Source organism: Phacochoerus africanus, chromosome 14 (genome assembly GCF_016906955.1).
Source record: "Phacochoerus africanus isolate WHEZ1 chromosome 14, ROS_Pafr_v1, whole genome shotgun sequence".
In the NCBI taxonomy this organism is placed as follows: Eukaryota; Metazoa; Chordata; class Mammalia; order Artiodactyla; family Suidae; genus Phacochoerus; species Phacochoerus africanus.
Genome location: NC_062557.1, coordinates 49,586,664 through 49,603,659, shown reverse-complemented (window position 1 = coordinate 49,603,659; position 16,996 = coordinate 49,586,664). Strand labels below are relative to the sequence as shown.

The following is a 16,996-nucleotide window of genomic DNA, read 5'->3' as shown; positions in this document are numbered from 1 at the left end:
TCTGCTAGAAAAAACGTGAACCATCCATATACACAGGAGACACTTGAACCCAGGCCTTTGGAAGGCCTTCTTCTGATTCCTCTCCCAAATTTTCTTCACTCTCTTTTGATCCCCTTGCCCATGAACTTCAACCACAAAATTGATGTCATCAAGCGATCGTCCAGAGAGTCTTCCCTCCTTCACATCTATCTGCATGCATGTTCTTGTTTCCTAACGTTTTAGTAGAAAACGGTGATTTGCCTGTAATTTACAGTTCCTTCCCCTAAATTCCTTCTGCCTTCGCCTGCAGGGCATCCCGCCTCCGCAGGGACCTTGAACCTTCATTAAAAGCCTTTCCCTATTCTTTGGCTCTTTTCTCTCAGCCTCTCACAGCTTGACAAATAAACCTAAAAATCAAGAAAATCCCTTTCTCGATCCTCTCACGGCCAAGTTTTCCCAAAGAATAGTCTGTGCTCGCTGCGTCCAAACTTTTCAGTGCCCTGCCTATGGTCTGGAAAAGGACAGAACCCAGCCAATGCTTGATAGGTCCGGAGGCTCGAAAGTACTAGGTGAGGGGAGACTGGCTTTGGGTTCTTCTTCCTGTGTCCAGATACGCCCTCCACTTTCATTCACTGCTCTTTCCTAATCTCGATCCCGCCCTCAGCCTGGGCTTCAGGACTCTCGCGAGACCTGGGGCCTCCGTTACGCACCGCCCCGCCTGAGCAGCGCACTTCTCGCGAGGCTGAGGCAGGGCCGGGCCCGACATGGCGGAAGGTAGGGTTTTTGTGGAGGAGCGCGGGAAGGCGCGGAGCTGTGGGGGCGCTGCTGGTTGGGAGAAGCAGCCCTGGGAAGGAACGGCCGGGCGTGGTCGCTTGGGCACAGCGGGTCTCGCGAGCCTTCCTCTCCAGCCTCTGCCGGGCGCCTGGGGCTGGGGTCTTGAGCGCTATTCCTATGGCAACGCCCCTCCTGGCGTCCCGGACCCCACGGGACCGCGGCGAAGTGCGGCGCAGTTCGCGAGGCCCCTTGCAGGGAATGCGTGCAGCTGCGGAGATCCTGAGGAGGGCCGCCGGGGAGAGTCCTTTGATTACGGGCGGTGCTTGGGACTGCGGGGGAAGTGACCCTTCTCCTTAGGAAATCGAAACTGCTGTCCTGGCAGGTCCCGCATCCGGAAGGGGTACATCCCTCTCCTGCGGAAGAGCTTGGGACTCTAATCGGGGTGGAGTGTGGGGGTGAGCCGGGGCTGTCACTGCCCAACGCGCCCAGCGGGCACGCGCTGTAGACTGTGGATGTCCCAGCAGCCCGGGGATTCGGGCCGGCCGGGATTCTCTCCCCAGGCTTACAGATTTACAGATGTGGACGGGAGGCGGGGGTTTGCTTGGTATAGGAATTGAACAAGGTCACACTGCTTTTAAGAGATGTGCTATATCAGCCCCCGGCTCCTTTGCCTCTCAGTCCTTTCCTTACCCGCTTTTCAGGCATTCTCTTTATGACACTGCAGGTAAAGGCAGTTCGGCTTCTCAGGTTCTGTCTCCCTTAACTTAGCAATATTGGAATCCTTTATCATGAAAGCCTTGTACAGGTTGGAGGAGAAGAGGCCCAAAGATGGGGGTAAGCTGCCAGGGACCCTAAAGCGACGGGTCGAACCAGGCTAACTTGCTTCTCCTTTTCACCCCATGACTGGAGGAAAATACTCCTTATTTGACTAAATGTTTACTGAGTGACTGTATGGTACTGTTCCACCACCTGTCCTATTGGTTTTGAGCTAAGCTTTGTCTGAACCCATCTTTACTTGGATCTTAGATTTTAGGGGCATCTGACACTCTGCAGGCTTTTCTTACTTGGATTAAACTTGGCAGCAACCTTGTGAAGGAGGCCTGGTGTGGTGTGTTACTTGTACTTTCTTTTATTTATTTTTTTATGTCTGCACCCATGGCATATGGAAGTTCCCAGGCCAGGGATTGAATCTGAGCAGCAGCTGTGACCTGTGTCACAGCCGCAGCAACGGCACATCCTTGCATCCACTGAGCTGGGCAGTCCATCCTTGCATCCATTCCATTCCACTGGAATGGAACCCCAGCCTCTGCAGCCGTCTGGGCCACTGCAGTCATCTCCTTGACCCACTGCACCACAGCACGAGCTCCCCTTGCCCTTTGTAGATAAAGGAATTGAGGCCAGAGTTCTAGAGATACCTGGGACTGACACCCACTTTTTGTCTGTTCTTTCTACCATGTTAGACCCCCTGAAGGAGGAAACATCAGAAAAATATTGTATGAAAGCAGAGGAAGACTAAAAGGAACAGAAAGAAAGCTAAGGCGTCCCCTGCAGCTGGTTTTTGGATAAATCACAGAACGTTGTTTAACACAACGGGCAGCCAGCGAAATGGAGCTTGTTGCCCAGAGCAGAGAGGTGGGGTAGAAAGGTTTGGGAAGGTTTTGTGGGAGGTGACAGGTAGTCCAGCGCTCTTGCACCAGTTAGGGAAGTTGAGGAATGTTTTGAGAATACATTACTGAGTTTGAAATTGAGAGAGCAGCTGGTTTTTCATTCAGTAATTTTACCGAGCATCTGCTGTGCCTTGCCGTCCAATTCCAGCCTGAGGAGCTCACACTGGTTGAATGTTCTTACTGATGGTTATCCTGCAAGTGCTTTTGAGACATGTGTTGGGGTAACCTCCAGAGACATCCAGCCAGCAGAGTACACACCCTAAACAAAAGATCCTTTCAGGGTTAAATTGGCAAGGGAGTACAGATAGGTAAGCAGAGTCAGGAGGGTCTGACTTGACAGTTTGTATCACAGTTTTTTGTGTGTGTTCCATTTTCCTGGTCTGCATTCTGATAAAAGTTTTTTGGAAACAATGTCACAGACTTTGGGAAGAATTGAGTTGAGCTCCAGTCCAGTTACCTCATTAAACTGAGAAATTATGCAGAGGAAGGCAAGATTAGCTTGAACATGTTTTGCCCAAGTGTTACTTGTTTAATGCTGCTTGTACTTTAGTCAGAATCTGTTGGAGCCACCTATGCTTGTTCAGAAATACACATTTAAATATAAACAAATAGCAAAAATCTGTCATGTTACAATTGGATTATCTATAAACACATTCTCTGGGAACTTTCCTGATGATGGATTTTGTTTGGTGCTGTGAGTGTGTGAGCAGGTGGGAAATTGCGTTTAGGAATAGTAAATAGAACCTGCAGAGGCAGAGTTATACAGTGACTTCTTAATGTGACCTGCATAGAAACCGAGCTCATTTCCTTCCATCCATCCATGGGTATGGGTTTGACCATGTATATTTAGCTAGTCTGCCCTAAAATTAGTTTTCCATTTCTGCCCTACCTCTCTGCAGCAGCTATTCTGCTAATCTAAGCATCCTTCATCACTCAGGAAAGTCCCTCCTTTACTGCTGTGGCTTGGGTTCGATCCCTGGTCCAGGAACTTTCGCCAGCCATAGGCATGGGCAAAAAAAAAAAAAAAAAAAGTTCCTCCTAAATGGTCTTCCTGCTTTTACTTTTTCTCCTTGATTTTGCTTCCCCACAGCCTATTTTTATGTTTCCAGCTTCCCTTTAAAACATAAATGAAATCATGTCTCCCCCACCCTTGCAATACACCTCCCCTTCCACGTGCCCTCCCCACTCCCATGGGTCACCATGATCTTGAAATATATTCTGAAGCCCTGCAATGACCTGAAGGAAGCGTCTGACCGCTGGTTTACATTGATACCTTATTTCTTACTGCTCATTGCCCTGCCTCTTGCCCCACTAACTTCCTTGCTGTTCTTTGTACATTCCCAATGTGCTTCCCCCATTTCTCTGTCTTTGTTCTGCAGTTTCCTTGGCCTCAGACAGTCTTCCCCAGTTTCTCCACTTGGCTGATTGATTTTTTTTTTTTTTGGTCTTTTTGCCATTTCTTGGGCCGCTCTCGTGGCATATGGAGGTTCCCAGGCTAGGGGTCTAATCGGAGCTGTAGCCACCGGCCTACACCAGAGCCACAGCAACACGGGGATCCAAGCCGCATCTGCAACCTACACCACAGCTCACGGCAATGCTGGATCCCTAGCCCACTGAGCAAGGGCAGGGATCGAACCCTCAACCTCATGGTTCTTAGTCGGATTCGTTAACCACTGAGCCACAACGGGAACTCCAGCTGATTGATTTTTATTCACTCAGGTGTCTGTTCAGTTCTCACCTCTTTAGAGATTATCCCTAGTTTGTCTACAGCCATACCACCCTGAACATGTCTGATCTCAGAAGCTAAGCAGGATCGGGCCTGGTTAGTACTTGGATGGGAGAGATTATCCCTAGTTTGTTTGTTTTTCTTAATTCCCTCACTGGATTATAAATCCCCATGAGGGCTTTTTTTGTTCGCTGCCCCGTGTCTCTCAATTTAGAAGTGTCCCTGTGGTTGAAGGAACGGGTGAGTTATTGAGCATCATTGACCAGACATTGAAGAAAAAGTTGCCTGGATACATCTTTCCTCTCTTGTTCAATAAGCTGGCTGGTCCAGTTTTTAATGTGCTCTGAATAACTGGGAGCTGCCTAAGTTTTGATCCAGGCCAGTTTAGTCTTAGCAGTTAAAGTGTGATGCTTAAGAGTGCAGTCTCTGCAGACGAACGTGGGTTGGAATCTGAGTTTTACTAAGCTGTGATTGTAGACAAGCCAGTTAATTGCTTTCAGTCTCAGTTTCCTCAGCTTTATTTAATTTTTTCCAGTTTCCTCAACTTTATTTATTTATTTATTTTTGGCCTTTTTAGGGCTGAACCTGATCCTTAACCCACCGAGTGAGACCAGGGATTGAACTTGTGTCCTCATAGATACTAGTCGGGTTCGTTACCACTGAGCCACAACTAGAACTTCAAGTTGCCTTACCTTTATTATTTAAAAAAATTTTTTTAGGGCCGTACCTGCAGCATATGGAGGTTCCCAGGCTAGGGGTCCAATCGGAGCTACAGCCGCTTTCCTACACCACAGCTGTGGCAACGCCAGATCTGAGCCGCGTCTGCGACCTACACCACAACTCAAGGCAACGCGGATCCTTAACCCACTGAGTGAGGCCAGGGATCAAACCCACAACCTCATGGGTCCTAGTCGGATTCGTTTCCGCTGCGCCGAAGTGGGAACTCCTTCCTTAACTTTAAAAGGGGGATATCACCATCTTGTAGGAAATAGTGTATCAAGAGCCCTTATATCACAGTGCCTGACGTCTTTCCTCTGCCGTGCAGTCTTTCACTTGGTCTCCTCTTAAACCACTCTCTTTCCTCCCCCAGTAAAATAAAAGTGAGAATTGGGGAGTTCCCGTCGTGGCACAGTGGTTAACGAATCCGACTAGGAACCATGAGGTTGCGGGTTCGGTCCCTGCCCTTGCTCAGTGGGTTAACGATCCTGCGTTGCTGTGGCTCTGGCGTAGGCCGGTGGCTACAGCTCCGATTGGACCCCTAGCCTGGGAACCTCCATATGCCGCGGGAGCGGCCCAAGAAATAGCAAAAAGATAAAAAATAAATAAATAAAATCTTAAAAAAAAGTGAGAATTGGAAAAAATGTAAATAATTTGTTAAGCAGAAAAATGATCATAGACTTTTATTAGCTTACTGGAATTGGGTCATAAAAATACCTTTGACAATTGTTTAAGTAACAAAGTGAAGACATTCCATATTCTGGAAAATCACTGGCTGGTACGGTCGCTACTAGATACATACGTAGGGCTACTTAAATTTAATTAAAGTTAAATAAAGTTTAAAATTCAGTTCCTTAGTCACACTGGCCTCATTCCGGGTGTTTAGTAACCACGTGGTTAGTGGCTCCCACACTAGCAGACAGAACAGATGCATAGAACACCCGCATCATTCCTGAAGGTGCTGTTGGACAGCGGTGTTCTAGAAAATATACCAGTCAGTATAGGCTGGTAGAAACAGGGAAAGGAGAACGTTTGCTCTTTCCAATTTTGTAATTTATCTCTTAATTTTTATTTTGCTCATTCATCAGCTGCCCCAGGTGGTTGATAGTTACGTATTTTAGTCTGAAGACCCCCTCAAGCACTATCCCTCTCTTTGCCATTCCTTTCTTTTCCTTTTCTTTTTTTTAAAACAAAGTCTCCAGTCACTGCAGTGTCTGTGGATGTGCCAGAGTAGAGCTACTGAGTCATGCTGAGATACGCAGGCTTTAGTCACTGGCAAGGCGAGTCGCTGTAGTTAGACATTATCATGATTTACAGTCATGCCCAACAAAATGAGAAATTGCTGTGAAGTCTGAGTAGGCCAAGGGCCTGCCGTGTAAGGCCCTGTGCAGTGGAGGATAGGATGAGCATGGAGTCGAGGAGAGAGAAGTAGTGGGTAGTTAAAAAGGAGGAGCCACACCGAGAGCCTCTTCACGGCGAGCTCCGCAGTCCAGGAGGGGAGACAGAAGGCAGGTGTACAAGAAACTGCACTGGAGCCTAGAAGGCAAAACAGGCTTAGGAGTTACTTTGAAAACTCAGAGTAGGAGTTCCCGTCGTAGTGCAGCGGAAACAAATCTGACTAGGAACCATGAGGTTGAGGGTTTGATCCCTGGCCTCGCTCAGTGGGTGAAGGATTCGGCATTGCCGTGAGCTGTGGTGTAGGTCGCAGACTCGGCTCGGATCTGGCGTTGCTGTGGCCCTGGCATATGCTGGCAGCTGTAGCTCCGATTGGACCCCTAGCCTGGGAACCTCCATATGCTGTGGGTGCGGCCCTAAAAAGACCAAAAAAAAAAAAAGAAAATTCAGAGTAGGACGAGCTGTTTAGGGAAGGGGTGGGGAGTATGTTTTGGGTGTCAGGGGAGGCCTTTGCTGCAGGAGATAAGCTGGGCTTATCTGGGCTGGGCTTTGGAAAATAAGCCTCCTTAGGACATGTGGAAACGGGAGTAGTGAGAGGTCACTTTCACAGTGGAAGAAATAGTGGGATATGAGGTTGGAAGAGTATGTGAAGGGCCAGATTATGAAGGGATTGTTTAGGGAGTTCCCGTCATGGCGCAGTGGTTAACGAATCCGACTAGGAACCATGAGGTTGCGGGTTCGGTCACTGCCCTTGCTCAGTGGGTTAACGATCTGGCGTTGCCGTGAGCTGTGGTGTAGTTTGCAGACGCGGCTCGGGTCCCACGTTGCTGTGGCTCTGGCGTAGGCTAGTGGCTACAGCTTCAACCCTAGCCTGGGAACCTCCATATGCTGCGGGAGCGGCCCAAGAAATAGCAACAACAACAAAAGACAAAAAAAGACAAAAAAAAAAAAAGAAGGGATTGTTTAAGCGTTTGGATCTTACTCTGTGGGCCGTCAAGTGAGGCTACTGAAAGGTAACAGCTGAGGCAGTGACTAGAATTTCTGCGGCCTGTTAAAAGGGCTGCCATGTAGGGAATGGATTTGGTGGGGAGGGAGGCTGGAGCAGAGGCTGTAGCGTTGATGATGAGCCCTTTGCTGAGGGGCGTTGCAGTTACTGCGGGCTGATGTGAGAGAGACTCGCTCTAGAAGGTGAACGAGACAGGACTCTTGAAACCTGCTCGTATGTTGGCAAGAGGGGATATCAAAGATGACTCAAGGCTTCTAGGTCTGGGTGACTCAGAAAATGACTGGGTTCTTAACGGGAAGAGGAGGGACTGATTTGAGAACAAATGTCTTGACCTCAGTCAGGGACAGATTTTTGCATGAAGTCTGTGTACCTTTAGGTAGTTAGGTCTTAGCAGGCGTTGGAAGCATTTCCAGTCGGACTGGTGTTTGGAAAATTAGCCAGTGAGCTAATATTTGTTGAGTGTCTCCTGTGCAGCCAGTCCTGTCTATAGAGTGTGAGATTTCGAAGGATGTCTAAGTCATGCCATTGACTTGCAGACAACTCTTATTAAGAGTTGAATCTCAATCGGGAAAAATGCATTTCATTTCTATTCAGTGCAAGCAGCTCTGCTGGAGACAATGAAGGGAGCAGCACACGGTCTCAGTCTTAGCGGAACTTGGGAAGCTGAGAGAGGAAGGCAGTTTCTCAGAGCAGCAGCACACAGTCCTTTATAGTTGACTGCGTTTTCTCATCTCTTTTCCATCGAGGATTAGTTTCACCATCCAGTCTGCAACTGAGTAATCCCCGACTTCCCCCAACTCTGTATTTGGTCACTAATTCCTGGATCCGTTAAAGCTCTTTCATGTGCTCTCCTCTCTGGGCTCATTCTAGTCGTTCTGACTAGCGGTTCTCAACCTGGAGAACCCTGCATGTTAGAATCACCTGCGGAGCTTTTAAAAACCCAGATTGATGCATCACCCAGCTTCAGCAAAGTTCAGTATATCCCACAAGATACTTTTTTCAAACTTGAATAAAAGAGTGTCTTACTTAATCATTTTTCATTAAATATAATTTTATGTGTGCGTGGTTTGTACACATATACATAAATAAAATAAGATCATCTTTCCAAAGAAGTCCTGAATAGTGAGTTTTATTTGTAACTGTAGTAAATGGATTTTTTAAAGCAAACTTGTGTTAAATAATGGCTTTTGGCTTTGTGAAAGCATCCAGGTTATGACAGAATTGCTAGACTTTACAAAGGGTGAAAAGTCAAAATATGAAATTTCTCTTAGCACAATTTTATTTTTAATTTTTTCTTTTTTTCATTTTTATGGCCTATCCCGTGGCATATGGAAGTGTCCGGGCCAGGGATTGAATCCGAGCTATAGCTGCAATCTGTGCCTCAGCTGCAGCAATGCTGTATCCTTTAACCCACTGTGCTGGGCCAGGGATCAAAACCCAACTTCCACAGTGACTTGAGCTGCTGCAGTTGGATTCTTTTTTTTTTTTTTTTTTGTCTTTTTGCCATTTCTTGGGCCCCTCCCGCGGCATATAGAGGTTCCCAGGCTAGGAGTCTAATCGGAGCTGTAGCCACCGGCCTACACCAGAGCCACAGCAATGTGGGATCCAAACCTCATCTGCAACCTACACCACAGCTCACGGCAACGCCGGATCCTTAACCCGCTGAGCAAGGCCAGGGATCGAACCCGCAACCTCATGGTTCCTAGTCGGATTCATTAACCACTGAGCTGAGACATGACGGGAACTCCTGCAGTTGGATTCTTAACTCACTGTGCCACAGCAGGAACCCCTTTTAGCACTGTTATGTTTTTATTTTATTTTTTATTATTTTGTCTTTTCTAGGGCCGCACCCGTGGCATATGGAGGTTCCCAGGCTAGGGGTCTAATCGGAGCTGTAGCTGCCGCTTATGCCAGAGACACAGCAATGCCAACTCCGAGCTGCATCTGGGACCCACACCACAGCTCATGGCAACGCTGGATCCCTAACCCACTGAGCGAGGCCAGGGATCAAACCCTCAACATCGTGGTTCCTAGTCGGATTGTTTCTGCTGTGCCGTGACGGGAACTCCACCAATATGTTCTTAATGATTCATACAAACTTTGTGTGTGTGTGTGTGTGTGTGTGTGTGTGTGTGAGAACTGGGAGAGTGCAGGCTGGCAGGGGTCTTACTATTCCCTTATACTCTCTTCCAGATGGTATTGCTGTCTTCTTTCCCCTTCCCTTCCTCTTTTCTTTAGGGTATTTTGTGAACTTGAGTTCTCAATAGTAAACATACCACTTAGTTCTCATTTTTCACTAAACAACTTTGCTATGTTTAGCACTCTTGATTAGTGAATATTCAGTAATCCAGTGAAAGAAAAATTTCCTCTGCCATGTGACAGGGTTAGGAAAATCGTAGTGGTAGGAATTCATCACCAGTGAGGAGCTTATCCCCCTCCCCCCCCTTCCGTCCTTCCTCTCTCCCTGTCTCTCTCTCTTGTTTTTTGTAAGGAGCTTATCTTTTCTGTTGCCAATAAGGAAGATAGTATTTTCTGGGAAGGTTGTACATTCTTTAGTGAAATAGAGATACATGAAAGACTCTTCTGTATATCTGAAACAAAAATTGTTCCTGTAGTTCTGGAGTTCCCATGGTGGCTCAGTGGTTAACAAATCCGACTAGGATCCATGAGGTTGTGGGTTTGATCCCTGGCCTTGCTCATAGGTTAAGGATCCAGCCTTGCTGTGAGCTGTGGTGTAGGTTGCAGGTGTGGCTCGGATCTCGGATCTCGTGTTGCTGTGGCTCTGGCGGAGGCCGGAGGCAACAGCTCTGATTTAGACCCCTAGCCTGGAAACTTCCGTATGCCGAGGGAGCGGCCCTAGAAAAGGCAAAAAAGACAAAAAAAAAATCCATGTAGTTCTCAAAATAGATGTTATCATAGCTTTTGCAATCATTTTTCTTTTATCTAATGGATGTAGAGTAGGGACAAAGTCATTTAATAATTAAAGAATTCTACAAAGAACACTAATTCATTGCTAAAATTGGGACTAGAAAGTAAGAACTATAGAAGTGTAGAGAAAGGAAATATCAGGGTTTTGTTGATCAAAAACACTGAATGAATTCAGTGGGTTAGACAGGAGGAGGCTGAGGGGAGTAGAAGTTGCATTTGAGGCAGGGAATGGGAAGAACATCTAGTTCCTAAATCAATTAATTAGTAAATATTTGTTTGATATCCTAACACTGGAGCTGAAAGTAAGTAGCATAGTACATGGGATGAGCATGGACTTTGGCTTAAGATCTTAAATCATGATATAGAACATTTTTATAATCTTAAAAAATTTCCTCAAACTTCTTTGCATTTGACCCCATTTGCCGGACCTCTGGCAACTGCTAATCTGCTTTCTACACAAAGCCTAAAATATTTACTATCTGGCCCTTCACAGAAAAAGTTTGCCAACTGCTGACATTGAAGGAAGAGTCTTTTAGAATCATTGTTGATTCCTTTTCTGAATGTCTCCTTACTTGCTGATTAAATATATGTGTATATATATATATATATATATATGTATGTATGTATATTTACATGGCAATATTTATATTGCTGTCGATATTGGTCTGTCTTTTTTTAAGGTATTCCTAGGGACTGTAGATTTTTTTTGTCTCAAGCATCTTTGGTATGGTCAAGCCTGATGAATTACCCAGAAAGCTCATCAGAATGGCCTCCAGTTGCATTGGTGAAGAGCAAGTGGGTATTACTTGGAAAGAAACTTGATTTAATTACAGTGCAAGTGCTTACATTCTTCACTGATACTTAGCATAGCTCTTTTGGAGAAACTGTAGGTTTTATCTCTTATTTAAATCTATAGGCTAAATTTTCAAAAGGAAAGTTGGAGGAAGAGAAAGAAGCCACAGCCGAAAAACTAGTCACTTGAAGACCTAGCAGTAAACCTTTAAACTAGAGACTGTTCTAAATACTTTAATCGTAGTTACCCCTCACAGCCCTCTGAGGTGCTCTTTATTCCCACTTTTCCCTGTAAAACCGAAGCACCGAGAGGAGTAAGCGACTTGCCGGGGTCACAGAGCGAGTCTGTGGGCAGGCTGGGTTCCCACCCAGTCAGGTGAGGCTCCAGGGTACATTCTCTTAAGGACTACATTGTGCTGCCTTTCTAAGAATTGTAATAGCAGCCACCATTTTTTGAGCAGGCCAGGTACTCTTACATGTATGAGCACATTTAATGTTTACAACATACTTGATATATGAGGAGACATTTGCCTGATGTGTCAAACCAGAAAGTGGTGGGGCTGGGATTGGATCCCAGTCCGTCTAGCTCCAGAGCCTGTGCCTTTTCACCTCTGCGCTGTGCTGTAGATTCTCTCTGCATTATTTATTACTCAGCATGGTCATTGTGTATTTTTTCCTGGAAACAGTCTACCGCTTGGTGGTACTTCAAGCAGACACGTTTCCCACAAAATAACATCTCAGCCATGGGTGCTCCCTCCATTACGCTATGAAATCGTATGGCCGTTGCTATAGCAGTGGTAGATGCACTTGAGATCAGGGTTTCCTCCTACAAAAGATGCTGGGTGGCAGAGTTCACTCATGGTCTAGTGGTTAAGAATGTGATATTGTCACTGCTATGGCTCAGGTCACTACTGTGGTTTGGATTTGATCCCTGGCCTGGGAACTCCACATGCTACAGGGCAGCCAAAAAATAAAAAATGAAAAACAAAGTAATTTGACACTACTTTGGTGCTACATTGTTTGGAAGAGGTGCAAATTAGACTGCTCTTTTAAAAAAACTCAGGAGTTCCTGTCATGGCGCAGCAGAAGCAAATCCGACTAGGAACCATGAGGTTGCAGGTTCCATCCCTGGTCTCGCTCAGCGGGTTAAGGATCCGGTGTTGACATGAGCTATGGTATAGGTTGCAGACACAGCTGGGATCCTGCATTGCCGTGACTATGGCATAGGCTGGCAGCTATAGCTCCAATTGGACCCCTAGCCTGGGAACTTTCATGTGCTGTGGGCGCAGCCCTAAAAAGCAAAATAAATAAATATTAAAAATCGTTGCAATTCTCACTTAAACAGAAAACCCTCAAGAGTTCTCGTCATGGGTCAATGGTTAACCTGACTAGGATCCATGAGGACGTGGGTTTGGTCCCTGGCCTCGCTCAGTGGGTTGGGGATCTGGCGTTGCCTGAGCTGTGGTGTAGGTCACAGATGAGGCTCGGATCCCACGTTACTCTATCTCTGACATAGGCTGGTGGCTACAGCTCTGATTCAACCCCTAGCCTGGGAACCTCCATATGCCTCAGGTGTGGCCCTAAAAAACCCAAAAAAGTCAATAACAACAACAACAACAAAAACCTCTCAAAGAGGCAACTCCTGATTTTAAGGCACAGTAGGTGCTTCACAAGTACTTGCAGAATGATAGGACCAGCAAGTGAAATGGAAATGTGGAGTATTTACTGATGCTGTAGTCTTGATGGATTGGAGCTCTTGGGCACAATGTTCCCTAGAGTATAATGTGATTAAAACCAAGGTTAAAGGATTCAATTTGCTTCAGGAAAGAAAAATCTGCTATCTAGAGCCTTAGGCTACCCCTGTGAAAACTTGACACCTGTCTCTTGGGCAAATGAGATGCCACTGTAGCCATCAGTATGAACTAGCAAGATAAGGTGTCCCCTGGCTGTCCATTATTTGACTTATGCAGAGGCCGGTGAGTGACAGTCATTCTTGCCAGTGCCTTCTATGGAGGGCAAGGCTAGGTCTTGGCTTCTGATCATTTATTTTTCTCATGGAGCCTAGTATTATGCCTGTTCCACAGACCTATTGACTGATATAGTTTAGGAGGAAAATCTAAGAGAATAAAAGACTGAAACCCTTTGCATGCATTTTCTGGATCCAGTATGCTACAAACACAGTCTTTATTTAAATCTCTGGCAGCAAAACCCTCTGGGATGTCTTTCCTTCGGCTGACCTAAGCCAGGCGGTCTTGCTCCAGGCTCTGTCAGATGCTGTCATTTTGTTTTTACATTTTATTTTTCTGTTTTTGACTGTGCCTACAGCATACATGAGTTTCTGGGCCACAGACTGAACCTCTATCACAGCAGTGGACCTGAAACATTTCAGGGACAACATTGACTCCTTAACCGCTAGGCCACCAGGGAACTCCTGACTTGTTTATTTATTATTTCACTTTTTTTTTTTTAAAGGGCCACGCCTGTGGCATATGGAAGTTCCCAGGCTAGGGGCTGAATCGGAGCTACAGCTGCCTGCCTATGCCACAGCCATGACAGCGCAGCATCTGAGCCATGTCTGTGACCTACACCACTGCTTACTCACTGTTGGATCCTTAACCCATTGAGTAAGGCCAGGGATTGAACTCGCCTCCTATGGATACCATTTGGGTTTGTGACCTCTGAGCCACAACAGGCACTTTCCTGACTTGTTTAATTGCCTGTCTTTTCCATTTGCCCTGTCACTTTGTAAAAATCATGTACCAAGATAGTTTTCTTTACTTTGACACTGGCACTGCATAGGTGCTTATTAAATTTTTAATGAACCATTAGGTTATATAATTGTCTTCTTAGATGAAAGTCTTTGGATAAATCAAAAAATGAACAAAAAGTTGCAGCTCAGTCGGTCTTCATTATAAACAGAACATTCCCAGACTGTGTGTGACTTGGGGAAGTACGTGCTGGGAGCCGAACTTTTTCCTCCAGGCTACTCATCCTGATACCGAGGGTTGTCTTAGAAGGACTCCCGTTTTGGGCTTCTCTTTTGGTGTAGTGGGTTACAGATCTGGTGTTGTCACTGCAGCTGCTGTGGTGGGGTTTAGTCCCTGGCATGGGCATTTCAATATGCCATGGGCATAGCCAAGAAAAAGGAAGTGCTCACATTTCTTGACCCCACCCCAAAACTGCTGAGTTTGGATACTTTCTCTGTTTAGTTCAAACTAAATGATTCTTATGCAGCCAGCTTAGGAATAATGTCATCAAGCATGATCTGAGCCAGTAGGTAGTTAGCTCCTGGTCATGGGTCTGTCCCCTTTCTGCTCCTCAGTTCATTGTCTGGGAATTGAACCAAAAGAGGTGATCCTTAGGTTCCTTCCCTTCCTGAAGTTTTGTGATATATATATAAAGCCCTTACACTTGGGTATTAGAAAATTTTGATTTCTGGAATTCCTGTCGTGGCTCAGTGGGAACAAATCTGACTGATATCCATGAGGTCGCAGGTTCAATCCCTGGCCTCGCTCAGTGGGTTAAGGATCCGACGTTGCTGAGAGCTGTGGTATAGGTTGCAGACGTAGCTTGAATCTGGTGTGGGTGTGGCTGTGGCTGTGGTGTAGGCTGGCAGCTGTTGTTTCGATTTGACCCCTAGCCTGGGAACCTCCCTATGCTGAAGGTGCAGCCTAAAAAGACAAAAAAACACACAATAGGTACAGCTTAATTTGCACCTTTTCCAAATGAATAATAGCGATGAGTTTCAAGCATGTTAGGCTTTGCTTTTTGGTTTGGGATTTGTTAGTGTAGACTTACTCTATGAGGTGATGGAGTGTTTAAAGTAGCTTATTCAGTGTTTAGCAGTGTTTCCATTTCTGTTTTTACTTTTGTTCATCACCTCATACTTCTGATAACGTCCTGCTGATTTACCATGACTTTTAATTGATCAATCTTAATTCCCATGTCGATAAAACATTTGAAACTCATGAAGCTTTTCATAACTCAAAAAAAAATGTTGTATAAACAGTTGTAGTTTGAACTATTCGGTGATTCTGTAGTTGTGGAATGCAGAGAAGAGGGTGGGGGAAATTCTGACAGTTCTGAGTGCATGTGCCAGTTGCGGTCGTTTCTCATTTTCACAACACCAAAAAGTGTATCTCCCTCTCCCCTCAATTTTACATGTAGAGAAACCGAAGCTCAGAAAGATTAACTGCCCATGGTCCCTTTAGCTAGTTACTAAAAGGATTTGGACGCCAGACTCCACTACAGTTTTTAAAAACTTTAATTGAAGCATAAGATATGTGCAGAAAAGAGCAAATCATTAGTATAGAACTCAACATTGTAAATCAACCATAATAGAAAAAATAAAAACCTTACCAAAAAACCCTCAATGAATTACCAAAGTGAAACATGAGTGTAACCACTACACAACAACAAAAAGGAGGTTACCAGCACCCTAGAGGGTACCCCTCATGTGCCCTCCGCTACCACGCCCCTGCCAATCCTCCAAATGAGGGTACGCGTTATCGTGACACCCTCGATTGATCTTGCCGCAAGTGATAGCAGTTCTCGAACAAAATTTAATCTTACTCCTCATTTGTATGTCCTTTTACATTTTCTGTTAAAACATCTAGAAAATTGATGCTGGCTTTTCTTTAAAGATGCCCGTCAACACCATTGCTTTCTCTTCGGAAAAAAGTGTAAATTTTGTACAGTCACATGAACTTATTTACTGCTTTGTGTTAGATGCATCCCCATTTTGCGTAAATAGTTGCAATTTCTTGCCTCTTTAGTGCAAGTAGCTATGAAGAACTCTTCAAAACCAGTGATGTATAAATTCGTAGACTACAAGTGTAGACCTGAGTAACAGCGCTTTGCTGAGATTTTTAAAGTATAATAATAGGGTTGTTGTAAGTACTGTTTTCCTTTAGTTTTTTGTTTGTTTGTTTGCTGTTTTTGTCTTTTTAGGGCTGCACACACGGCATGTGGAAGTTTCCAGGTTAGGGGTTGAATTGGTGCTGCACCTGCTGGCCTACACCACAGCCACAGCAATGCCAGATCTGAGCTGCATCTGCAACCTACACCACAGCTCATGGCAACACCAGATCCTTAACCCACTGAGTGGGACCAGGGATCTGACCTGTGTCCTCATGGATACTCGTTGGGTTCATAATGCACAGAGCCGCAATGGAAGCTCCTCGCTAGTGTTTTTAAAGCAGTATTTGGTTTATATATTAGTAGGCCAAATAATTGCAGTATTTTTAAAATATGTTATAGGAATTCTCATCTGATATGTAACTCATGAGCACAGTGCAGTTTAGCAGCTATAAGCAAACTTTCATCATCTAAGTGCCTTCTACTTGATTTTCCCAGGAATACTGATTTACACCTGAAATATCCAGGGGTTTTGTTTTGTTTTGTTTTGTTTAACTCCAGGTGTTTATGTAATATGGATACTCTAGATAAGGGAAAAAAGTTCCTTACTGTATGTATGGAAATTTGTTTAGTATTTAAACAAATTTCTCTTTAAATATTTTTTTTATAATTATGAAACACATTTGTTATAGAGTACTTGAAATGTGCAGGAAAGCACAAGGAAGAAAAAAAGTCTCTCATAATCCCCCCCTTTCAGTGAGATCTACTTTATTTTGTGGTATTTGTCCTTTTACTACTCATATATGTGAATATTTATAATAAAATTGGAATTATAAATTATACTTAGTTTCACAGCCTGCTTTTTTCTGTTAATAATATTTATTCTCTCAGTATGCATATTTAGTATTATGTATTTATTTGAAAACATTAATAGTGGCATAACAACTTCAAGCTCATGTACCACTTAGTTTAGGCCCTGTGCTAGGCTCTGAGATGCAGGTTTGATCTGCATCCTTCCACTTTGGTGAGCAGATATGATGAGTAAGGGCCTGATTAAAGTCATGCTGGAGATGGGATACAGAAGGTAGGAAAAATTCTGGAGAATGTTAAGTCAGATTTTGAGTTGGGGTAGTGTCACTTATTAATTTATTAATT

General features: G+C 44.9%; 1 protein-coding gene across 2 annotated transcripts in view; it reads left to right on the top strand.

Annotated features, from left to right (window-relative positions):
* Positions 1–714: 714 nt before the first annotated feature.
* Positions 715–16,996, top strand: part of ANKFY1 (ankyrin repeat and FYVE domain containing 1) — an 83,181-nt gene continuing 66,899 nt past the window's right edge. For both annotated transcript variants that reach the window (XR_007131612.1, XM_047756775.1), the window contains exon 1: positions 715–753. Coding sequence is in view for 1 of the 2 variants with exons in the window: in XM_047756775.1 (XP_047612731.1) it covers positions 744–753 (10 nt within the window). In the remaining variant the exon portion in view is untranslated. The remainder of the gene's footprint in view (positions 754–16,996) is intronic.